This window comes from Siphateles boraxobius, unplaced genomic scaffold, assembly GCF_051911475.1.
Source record: "Siphateles boraxobius isolate OS27281-9 unplaced genomic scaffold, OSU_SipBor_1 37, whole genome shotgun sequence".
Classification (NCBI taxonomy): Eukaryota; Metazoa; Chordata; class Actinopteri; order Cypriniformes; family Leuciscidae; genus Siphateles; species Siphateles boraxobius.
In genome coordinates, this window is record NW_027508997.1 from 2,262,534 (window position 1) to 2,274,565 (window position 12,032).

Here is a 12,032-nt window from a genome sequence, read left to right on the forward strand (position 1 = left end):
TTATTTGTCGTCAGAAGTAGCGCGAGCGCCAGAAGTACGTCAGAAACAGAACGTGGAATTTGTCGAGTCGCTCCGCGCTGCATCCAGTGTAGAAAGCATCACTATTATAATGGGGTTTGTCTGCTTTTGTCGCATCTGGTGTAGACACGATGAGTCTGAAGTTAAAGTGACAAGTCAACTACTCCACTACACTCTGCTCACAAATAAAATGCATTCTGGGAAACATCAAGTCAATTAAACGCAAACATGATGTGTTCTGACAGTGGATGTGGAGCTACAGAGCTTCATATCAGAGCTCATTATTTCATCTTTTGACTGGGTTTCACCACAACCACCTCACATTTGCTCCACTCTGCCATTGTTTTATTGCCCATTCATTGTTACATTTCAATCACATATATTACCATCCATGATTGTGTTAATTTTTGTGTGCAATTTTTTGTCCCGATCACACTAATCTAAGCAACAGAACTGACAAGCTTTGCATTTAAAAAAAATAAATTCTAGACATTTTAGCAACAATATTACACATATTTTTTTAGCTTAAAAAAGAAATAAAAGAATTAGCGCCATAAAATTAATTTATTCCAAGTAAAAATATAAAATAATAATGACATTGACCAGACATGAAAGTCTCTCCCAGAAATAGCTAACATTAATGGTTGAGGAATCAGTGTGTAAAGAAAACACAAACAAAAAATGATCAAAAATATGTAAATGTGTTTTAATTCTAGTCTCTTTTTTTCTTTCTTTTTTTGCAAAAAATCTCTAAAAAATAATGAAAAAATTTCTCCGTACAAAGGCTACATTACTACTGGAAGGTACTAGCATGTCGAGTAAATACAAAGTAGAAAATGATTTTAGCGAATCACAATGCTTGCAATGAAAATAAATCTGCAATAAAGATATAAGCCTCTTTTTCAGTTCTTTTTTCTCTTTTTTTTACAAACGGTACAAACAGTATTGCACATTACAACAAAGAATCGAGGTTCTCAGCCTTTAAAAAAAGGGACTAATTCAAGTCTTGGGTGAGTAGAAGGCTTTCCATCAAGTTGAAACGTTTCATATTTTTCCAGCTTTCCAAAATAAACATGGTTTTCTCTCCATCTTGCCAAAAACCATAATAAAAAATTAGTTTTCCCTAAATTATATAAGTTGCATGTGCGCTTTACAAAACAAAGGGGAACACATCATTTCACGAAACATAAAAAAATAATGAACAGAAGATTTCACAACTCTGGTCAGCATGTTTGTAAATATATAAAAACGTAAGTAGTATGTTCAGTTGACTTTATAAGCACCTGACGGCCAGTTGACCCTATAGAATATATATATTTAAATCAAATATATACATTTTATACTATTAATAAGATCAGATGTTTGTGGAACACTGTGATGTTGCGTCCGTACTTCAGCTTCCTACAGTATTCAAATAATACAGCTCTAACTCCTTCAGTTGTTTTTGATTTTAATTTTTTTTTTTCAAAAATAAAATTAAAAGCAAATAAGCATGACAAAAATAAAATCAAGCATCTGTCAAATCATTTTTTTCTCTAGCAGAATTAAATTAATATATATATATATATAGTCTTTATTTGAATAAACTTACTTAGAAAATATCAATCTCTCTCCTATAATATTTCAAAATTGAGGTATTGCAAAAGATTACGTCAGTCAGAAAGCACACATATTTTTCTATTAAAAAAGTAAAGGAAAAAAAAACAACAACAACAACAACAACGCTGACTGTTCAACCATCCAGATACAAAGAGTAGTGCATAACAAATATTATCTACTACATAGAAGGAACAAACATAGAAAAATCTGGGCAAGGGAAAGAAATATCACAAAGACACCCAGAATTCACCACCATCAGGATTAAGGTTACCCACAATCCTCTTTTTCTCCATCGGTACAAAAGCAGTGTTCGCATATGTCGTTTTCTTTTTCTTTTTTCAGACCAACAAACTAAACGTGCCGCCCTAAAGCTGACAGTTTTTTGACTCTCAGATAAGCAGCCAAGACGCGTTACTTGAGCTGCGTTCCTCTCCACCCTCTCTACCTTTCTGAATTTCGTTTAAAAATGTCCACCGTCGACATTAGCAGGTCATGATTCTACTTCAAGCTTCGCAGGATAATCAGGATATAAATGCAGCGGTCACTCAAGGTTATTCCGCCCGCCGTATCTCAAAGTTAGGTTCGGAGACAGTGTTCGCTTATTCACCCAGAGTCACCGGTCAGACACAGTATTGTGAATCGTTGGCGTGTAACGTAGTGTTATTGGTCATTTTGAGCCGGACTCTTTGGTTCTGATGGGGCGCGTGTCGAGGGCTAACAACTAGCAGAAGTGTGCGAAAGAAGGGACCGTATAATTACATACGCTAGTTTCACAGGACGTTCCATGTCAGACATCAATAACAGTTAAAGCGAATCACAGTTCTAGGCGTCGTCTAACTGAACTACATAGTGTATAAAAATTGCACAATTCTATGGACAATCACTGCAAAAAATGCTTCACCTGTTGAAGACATTTTGCTAGAAGATTTCCTACATCTAACAGGTTTGAAACACCACTGCGGTTCTGTATGGAGCCCCTACAGGGACATGGTGATGGTAAAGACATGAGATGGGAGGAAAAAGTATATTTCAATGCTTTTGTGTTCGCTCGCAAAACTTTAGTGCAAATGTTTTCCGAGAGAACAAACGTTTTGAGCAGACGCAGATGTTTGTTAAGCTTACGGTAATATTTTTTGAGCAAAAGCAAATGTTTTGCGAGCAAGCAGCGAATGCTAATCTTTTTTGAACAAACACAAATGTTTTGAGGGCAAACAAAAAGTGTCGAGTTTTGTGAGCGAATGCAAATGTTTTGAGTGAACACTAATGTTTTGCGAGTCAACGCAAATGTTTTCAAGCAAACGCAAATGTTTTGTTAGTGAACGCTAATGTTTTGCGAATTAACGTAAATGTTTTGTGAGCGAACGCTAATGCTTTGTGAGTTAATGTAACTGTTCTGTGAGCGAATGTAAAAGTTTTTTGAACTAACCCAAATGTTTTGCGATTTAACGTAAATGTTTTGTGAGTGAAAGCTAATGTTTTTCGAGCAAACGCAAATGTTTTGTGAGCGAACGGAAATGTTTTGCGAGCGAACGGAAATATTTTGCGAGTGAACGCGTTACTTTTGTGAGAGAACAGCATTTTTGCAAGCAGACACTAATGCATTGAGACGTAATTTCCCTCCCATTTTATATTTTTCCCCATCACCACGTGCGCCGAAGAGCTCCGCAGCACGGTCATCTGGCCGGTCTTGTGGGGAAATGAAAGTGATGCCCGATTTTACAGCATGCATCGCAGATTCGTTTACATGCAGTTTCGGTGCAGACCCCTCGGAGCGCTCTTTCGCCTGATTAAAGTTTAATGGTATGGGTTCATACCACAGATTTAGCAGCAAAGCTATTGCAGCATTACATGATAATACCAAAAAACTCGTAAAAAAATGTAAGCCTAAAAAGTCGGAGCGAACAGAAAGAGATGCATGCATGAGGTATTACTATTCATTTCAACATGGAGAGCAAATGGTGGCTAACTTTAATAACTTGGGTGTTTTTTAACAGCTCACCCGACATGATTTTCTTAATGAATTAAATTTTACCTTTGGTAACACTTTTTTTTGTCATCATCTAAAGGAGAATTTCCTATCACTCTTTTATCACAATAAGTGCATGCTCCTTTACAAAGTCTGACACCCAAAATGTATTATCTATGTGTATATAGATAAATATAAAATAAAAATATATCCTTTTTGTAAATGTATATATTATATACTGTATATATAGTCTCACACTGCCTAATGTTACCTATATGGAGGACTAAACCGACCAAACGCAGGAAAACAAGCGAATTAAAGCACAACATCCTGATAAGCGTTAACATCGACTGTTGTGCCAAAGTGCAACGTTTGAGCGCGCAGACTCAAAATTCATATTTTCCTAAATGTTCGTAAGCAGAGAATATACTTGACAGAGATATCATGAGATTTGTTTTGTAAAAGAGGAGATCCGTGTGTGGTTACTGGTAATTGTGTTGAAGGTGTTGGGTGGAGAGGGTGATGTGACGCTTGTCATCAGCTCCAGCGGAAGGACACGTGCCGAGGCCGGTCTCCGCCTTCCTTCACCAGCGGTTTGTGGAACTCACGGCCAGCGCGCGAGTGGATGCTCGCCCAGCAGTACTCGCAGTAATACTGCAGACAGGTGACGTTGGCACAGAAAAAAGGGGCGAATTTGCCTCCGCAGCGAGCGCCCTGACATTCATCACACATCTGATCGTCCAGCACGTACGGTTTCACCTCCACCTGGGCAGAAAGACACGGGCAGAAAGAGCACTTATAGACGGCTACTTCCTGCTCTGTTTCATGTGTCTGAAATAATGAAGAACCACCTGGGTTATTGAAGTTAGATCAAAATTTAAACCATAAGAATAACATTTTGGGGTAGCACTTTATTTTACAGTCTTGTTCCCCATGTAATGTACTTATTAGAGTAATTGTAATAACTGGGTAATAACTAGGTACTAACCCTGAACCTACCCCTAAACCTAGCCTTAACCCATGTAGTTACCTTATATTACCCAGTAAGTGGATGTAAGTACACATACTGTAAAATAAAGTGCAACCCATTTTTGTTACTTGAAATTGAAACACACGCAAGCGCAAACAGAAAGCCGCTTGAACTGACAAAAAAACACAAAATTATGCCAAAATGCCCGTTTCGTCGAGTATTTATAGACAATTTGTCTTAAATGAGTAAAATTAAGTCCTAAATGAACGTTAAGAGTTGTGATAAAATGGGATGCGCGTCAAATCTGCGTCATATGTGGGAGGTCTTAAAGTGAGATTATATTGTAATGCTGAATGGCTATAATAAATGGCTAAAATTGAGAAAATATTAATGGCTAAAATTAATTTGGAGATTAAATGTGAAATTATTACAATATAAAATATATATTAAAACTTTAATGTTAGGTGCAATTAATTGCAATTGATTACAGACAAATGTGTGATTAATTAGTTAATTCGTTTTTTAATTGATTGACAGCACTACTTGAAATACATTAAATGGTAACTGAATAAAAATAAAAATATTAAAACTGTATTTTAAAGAAACCTTATAAAATAAAAAAGAAACCTCTCATTTTCATTGTTTAACTTGATGTACTAAAATAACTTAAACTAAAACTATATATATATATATAGTAAACTAAAATAAACAAAAATAAAATATTATATTAATAAAAACTATATAGACACTAAAAAACAAAACAAAATGACACACAACAAAACTACTAAAATGTTAACAAATTTAAATTAAAACCGAAAATCTTTAAAAATAAAAATGTATTCAAACTATTAAAAAAACAATAATAGTATATCAATGATACTAAAATAACACTGGGAACCACATACGAATGAATGACATATGAATATTTTAGAAATTATTGCTTTTTTTCAGCGAGGATGCATTAAATTGATCAAAAGTGACAGAATTCTTTTGTTACTGTAAATGTCTTTACGGTTTCAAATAAATGCTGGTTTTGAACGTTCTATTCATCCAAAAATCCTGAAACAACTATATCATGGTTTCCACAACTGTTTTCAATATTGATAAAGATAAGAAATGTTTCTTCAAATCATCATATTGGAATGATTTCTGAAGGATCATGTGACACTGAAGACTGGATTAATGATGCCTGAAAATTCAGCTTTTAAAAAAGAATTAATTTAAATAGAAAATGGTTATTTTAAATTGTAATAATATTTCATAATGTTTTTGATTAAACAAATACTGCTTTGTTGAGCATATAATACTTATTAAAAAAAAATCCCAGATTTATATATATATATATATATATATATATATATATATAGTTTGGGATCAGTAGGTAAATTCAGATTTACACTAACGGCTCAAAATAAACTAGTATCTGATTTTGTGACAGTGATGGAGGGGGTGATTCTGGGGAGCATACAGTTTTAGTCCAGTGACCATCAGCTATTTCCTTCTGAATAACATTCCCAAAACAGTCCAGTAACTCTAGTGTGTACATATGCGTGCAGGAATAGCATGGATCTATAATTAACAAAGGCCACGTCTGAGACTTCAAATGTCTGTCAGGCCTCCAGAAGCCCATGGTCATGTTGATTACACACAGTCTGCTCTGGGGTAAACACAGTCTGTATGGAAACAGACACTGACACCATTCAATCACATCTAGAATTACAGTTAGAAAAGTACAGTATAAAAACCTCTTCCGACACTCGTCTAGTCAATGCGGCATTCATCAGGTTCTGCTCATTTTTTATAATGTCCCGTTATTAAGCAAATTTCCCATTTGTAAAGTGTTTTTCAATGCATCTCATGCAAACTGTCTGGTAAACCCTGGATGCTTTTCAATAGGTCAAACGGCGTCCGAGTTCAGATTGTTTGACGTTAAATGTCACATTATAACGTGCCGTCGAGGGTATCGCTGTAGCTTGATGCTTCAATCATAGAAATCAATGCATAAGTTGGTGCGTTCAGTTTTGCTGTTCAAGGCTGTCCCTGCAGTGTGTAGAGTGAGAAGCATTCGAGAGTTTGCTGTGATTCTGGTGGCTGTTATATGAGCTCACTCACCCGTTTGTCAATGTCATTATGCTGCAGCTGGACAAATCTAGCGCTGATGGCAGCGATGTAGCTCTGCTGATTGGAGAAGGCCACTCTGCCCGCCCCTTTGGGGTATTTGAGTTCTGGGTCAGTGTCAATGCCAGCGTAACACACACCTCCATACAGTCTGTCCATGATCATAGCCAGCTCCACTAAACACACACACACAGGTGAAACACAGCATTATGCACAGTATGATGTTGAACCACAAGATGAAAATGATGATGTATTTGATATTTGGGAGGAAACTACACTTGCAAATTAGAGAGAGAGAGAGAGAGAGAGAGAGAGACAGATAGAGACAGATAGAAAGAGAGAGTGAGACAGAGAGAGAGAGATATTGTAATATGTACAGTCATGCCAATAAAGCAATTTTGAATTGAATAGAAAATTGAATTGAGCGAGAGAGAGACAGAGAGAGAGAGAGAGAGACAGAGAGAGAGAGAGAGACAGAGAGAGAGAGACAGAGAGAGACAGATAGAAAGAGAGAGTGAGACAGAGAGAGAGAGAGACAGATAGAAAGAGAGAGAGAGACAGAGAGAGAGAGAGACAGAGAGAGAGACAGACAGAGAGAGAGAGACAGGGAGAAAGACAGAGAGAGAGAGAGAGAGAGAGAGAGACAGAGAGAGAGACAGAGAGAGACAGATAGAGAGAGATAGAGAGAGAGAGACAGATAGAAAGAGAGAGAGAGAGAGAGAGACAGATAGAAAGAGAGAGAGAGAGAGACAGAGAGAGACAGATAGAAAGAGAGAGTGAGACAGAGAGAGAGCGAGAGAGACAGAGAGAGACAGATAGAAAGAGAGAGAGAGACAGAGAGAGAGAGACAGAGAGAGAGACAGTGAGACAGAGAGAGAGAGAGAGAGAGAGAGAGAGAGAGACAGAGAGAGACAGTGAGACAGAGAGAGAGAGAGAGACAGAGATAGAAACAGAGAGAGAGAGAGAGAGAGAGAGAGAGAGAGAGAGAGAGAGAGAGAGAGAGAGAAAGTGAGAGAGACAGAGAGAGAGAGAGAGAGAGAGAGAGAGAGAGAGAGAGAGAGAGAGAGAAAGTGAGAGAGACAGAGAGAGAGAGAGAGAGAGAGAGTGAGAGAGACAGAGAGAGAGAGAGACAGAGAGAGTGAGAGAGACAGAGAGAGAGAGAGAGAGAGACAGAGAGACAGATAGAGAGAGACAGAGAGACAGAGACAGAGAGAGTGAGAGAGAGAGAGAGTGAGAGAGAGAGAGAGAGTGAGAGAGAGAGAGAGAGACAGAGAGACAGATAGAGAGAGACAGAGAGACAGAGACAGAGAGAGAGAGAGACAGAGAGAGTGAGAGAGACAGAGAGAGAGAGAGAGAGAGAGACAGAGAGACAGATAGAGAGAGACAGAGAGACAGAGACAGAGAGAGTGAGAGAGAGAGAGACAGAGAGAGACAGAGAGAGAGAAAGAGTGAGAGACAGAGAGACAGACAGAGAGACAGAGACAGAGAGAGTGAGAGAGAGAGAGACAGAGAGAGACAGAGACAGAGACAGAGAGAGACAGAGAGAGAGAGACAGGGAGAAAGAGAGTGAGACAGAGAGACAGAGACAGGGAGAAAGAGAGAGAGACAGAGACAGGGAGAAAGAGAGAGAGACAGAGAGAGAGAAAGAGTGAGAGACAGAGAGAGAGAAAGAGTGAGAGACAGAGAGAGAGAAAGAGTGAGAGACAGAGAGAGAGAAAGAGAGAGAGACAGAGAGACAGAGACAGGGAGAAAGAGAGAGAGACAGAGAGAGAGAAAGAGTGAGAGACAGAGAGACAGAGACAGGGAGAAAGAGAGAGAGACAGAGAGAGAGAAAGAGTGAGAGACAGAGAGAGAGAAAGAGAGAGAGACAGAGAGACAGAGACAGGGAGAAAGAGAGAGAGACAGAGAGAGAGAAAGAGTGAGAGACAGAGAGACAGAGACAGGGAGAAAGAGAGAGAGACAGAGAGAGAGAAAGAGTGAGAGACAGAGACAGGGAGAAAGAGAGAGAGACAGAGAGAGAGAAAGAGAGAGACCTGCACGTAGAGGTCGTGGAACGCCTCCCACAAAGATGGTTTTGCGTGGGTCAAGAGGCTGAGAGCCGTCCATCACGAAATCACTGTCACTCAGGTTCCACGGGCGAATCTGGACCTGAGGAGGAAAAACAGTTGATCTGTAAAACAAATTCAATGCAGGACGCTTGTTTAAGCCCAAGTAGGACTAAACTAGTTTTCTCTAAGGAGGTTGGGTAAATTTATATCTCTCTCTGTGATTTTAATGCCACATGATTTGAACTCTGAAAAATAATTCTCTTCATTTACTTTAACCTTGGTCTAATACAGTACACAAACTGTAAATTATATTAGCTTATTATTTATCAGTTCATTACTTTGAATTTATATATATATATATATTTTTTCCGTTAATTTAAATCTATCATATTTTACATAGATATATTAATAATTTTAAATAAAAATGTTATTTTTAACATTTATATATATATACTGTATATATAACAAGATATTCATTTTATATATTATATACTTTTATAATCATTTATATATTTACATACATATATTGTATAATTTATAAATAAATATATATATATAATATGTGTGTGTGTGTTTACATTTTACAATCACATACACATGTATTGCATATTTTACATACATATATACATTTTGTACAGACAGACAGATAGATAGATATGGAGATTATTATAACTCGAGCATCATTCATAAATCTACCGTAGTCTGAATCTATCATAGTCTTATCTGTAGTCTAGATAAGCTGGTAAAGCAGATTTCTGAGACAGATCCACTCTGAGCTTCGGTGGGCATTGAGCTGTGTCAGTGCTTCACTCACTGGTTTATCTTTAATAGTGGGGCTCGAGACACACAGGTAGAGTTTCCCATCCTCCTCGATGCAGGCGTCAATGAGGGCCTGGACTGAACTCTCCTCCTGGAAGAGCAGGAAAGCATAACCTGCAGAAAAAGAGCACGAGCGATGAGACATTCTCTGGCTGCGGACCAACAGTGATCTATCTGAGAGTTTCAAAAGACTCACGGGAAGCACATAAACGCTACAGACGGCAGAGACAGAAATGTGCATGTGTATCTGTCTCAAACTAACAGGAACAGGAGTGTAAGAGTGAATAACTGATGTAAGTAGGAAGATTAAATAATCAGAGACTCGACCTCATTTCTTCTATCTTTCACAGGCCTGTAGCTACAGACGGCACAGATGTTACCAGAACAGGGCAAGATGTGGGAGGGGCATTGTTGAGAGGGGCGGGGCTATGGGCGGAGCTATACTGAGGTGAAATCAGGACAGATCCGAGAATGGTTTCTGTAGCTGAAGTTACAGAACACTGGGAAAACTGAAACTTGCCACTGTCACATTTATTTCACATTACAGCTACTGTCACGGGCATAAATGAAATATTATAGTCACACATTGTTATTAAACTATTTTTTTAAGCAAATTCCTACTGCTACAAGACACAGTATTTGACATCAACAAGAAGGAATCCAGTCGGCCTCTATGTCTCCTATACAGTTTTATAATATTTGCTGTTATAAAACAGCAATCATGAATTTTAGGACCAGAATTATGATTTTTATACTGTAAATAAACAGAGTCATTATTGTCTGTTGTTTTTTCTCTCACTGTCCTGACCCTAAACATGCATTTTGCATTTAGACTGCTTTCCAGAGCATATACGCTGTCTGTCTGTGAATTCATGATGTCCACCGTTCTCAAGTGCTTCTGAAGGAGTGATTTTCCACTATAACACTGCAGTATGAGAACATCAGGATCAGAGCCAGCAGAAAGACCAGAAGGAAGAAAAGAACAAAGCGTTCAGCCTCGGCGAAAGAAAGAGTTGTAAGAGGCCGTCGAAAGGAGAGAGAAATATGAACAACCTTGGGAAAGTGAATCAAGGACATCAAAAGAAAGTTCGGAGAGATTCATGTACAAGCATCGGATTTATTAAAGCCAGAGGTTTTTCCTCCACAGATTGAGACCATCTCCTAAACTTAAATATAATAAAGAAATATACTGTATATAAAAAACATTCAGATTGGATTATACTACTTAATTAGGGATTATGATAAAAAGTTATATATTTTAAAATATATTTAAACATTACATATTTTTATTTATTAGTCATTATTATAATCATTGATATATTTTCCCCTGTCACCCTAAATGAACTACTGCAACCACAAATATTTTCATGATTTTATTAGCGCTCTGGTAAAATATCTACTATAAATTTTTTTTTACCATTTATATGCTCGCAAAAAAAGTATCTGCAGAACGCACTGCAACTTCTGAAGTCCTTCAGTAGAGAACAATGCTTTTGTTTTGATGGTGTAATGCTTTCCTCGGCCAGCAGGGGCTAACTGGACCACGTTAACCAGCTAAACCTTGACTTAAAGGGACAGTTCACCCAAAAATGTCAATTCTGTCATCATTTACTCACCCAGTTTCTTTCATCTGTTGAACACAAAAGAAGATATGACAGCTGATAGTAGCCATTGACTTCCATGGTATTTTTTTTCTTTTTATGGAAGTCAATGGGGCCCATCAACTGTCTGGTTATCTACATTCTTAAAAAAAATCAACTTTTGTGTTAAACAGAACGAAGAAACTCATACAGGTTTGGAACTTGAGGGTGAGTAAATGATGACAATTTTTTTCATTTTTAGGTGAACTATCCCTTTAATTTCCATCCTGTTTGTCAGCTGGTCTCTGAACAGAAGGATCTCTTCAATAAATCTCAGTGTTAATGATAAGCGTATAACAGCCTCGTGAAGGCTTTTAACCCCATTTAATGTGTTTAGAGCCTCAGCGCTGACCTCAGTCCTGCACACTGTGAGGCATGATGCTTTTACACAACACTGGATGGAAAAATGACCAGCATCTTCCATTCACTCAGTCTGGATCAGTGTTTCATATGAGCTGGAGGAGCAATGAGCACATCTACAAAAAGCAGTTACACACAGTGACAGGACGGCCAAGGCATGAAGACTACACAAGTCCAAATACATAAAATCCACAAGTGCAGATCATTGTACAGAGCACAGATCTAATAAATGAAGAAAAATACAGTGGCCTCAAAAAGTACTTGGACACTTAAGCCGATCTTAGTGAGCGAAATCATTGCATTATTTAAAAACAAATCAAACCAAGTGACATTTACTCAATACATCCATTAATATCACCTTGAGATCAGCAAACTGAAGTTCTTGCTTTGATCATTTTTTATTAAATGCATACAATTTGTAAGTTTAAAAAATAAGCCACTATAAACAAACTAGAAAAAAAGGGTAACACTTTAATTTAGGGTCCAATTCTCAC

General features: G+C 37.6%; 1 protein-coding gene across 8 annotated transcripts in view; it reads right to left on the reverse strand.

The window, feature by feature from the left end:
* Positions 1 to 2,746: 2,746 nt before the first annotated feature.
* Positions 2,747 to 12,032, reverse strand: part of cpeb3 (cytoplasmic polyadenylation element binding protein 3) — a 35,566-nt gene continuing 26,280 nt past the window's right edge. For 6 of the 8 annotated variants that reach the window (XM_077196954.1, XM_077196960.1, XM_077196959.1 and 3 more), the window contains 4 exons: positions 9,534 to 9,652; positions 8,705 to 8,819; positions 6,666 to 6,847; positions 3,989 to 4,348 (listed from right to left, as the gene is read on the reverse strand). In XM_077196954.1, the coding sequence (XP_077053069.1) occupies positions 4,121 to 4,348; positions 6,666 to 6,847; positions 8,705 to 8,819; positions 9,534 to 9,652 (644 nt within the window). In that variant the 3' untranslated portion in view covers positions 3,989 to 4,120. Of the gene's footprint in view, positions 4,349 to 6,665; positions 6,848 to 8,704; positions 8,820 to 9,533; positions 9,653 to 12,032 lie in introns of all 8 variants that reach the window. The other 2 variants (XM_077196961.1, XM_077196956.1) reach the window with 1 other exon arrangement.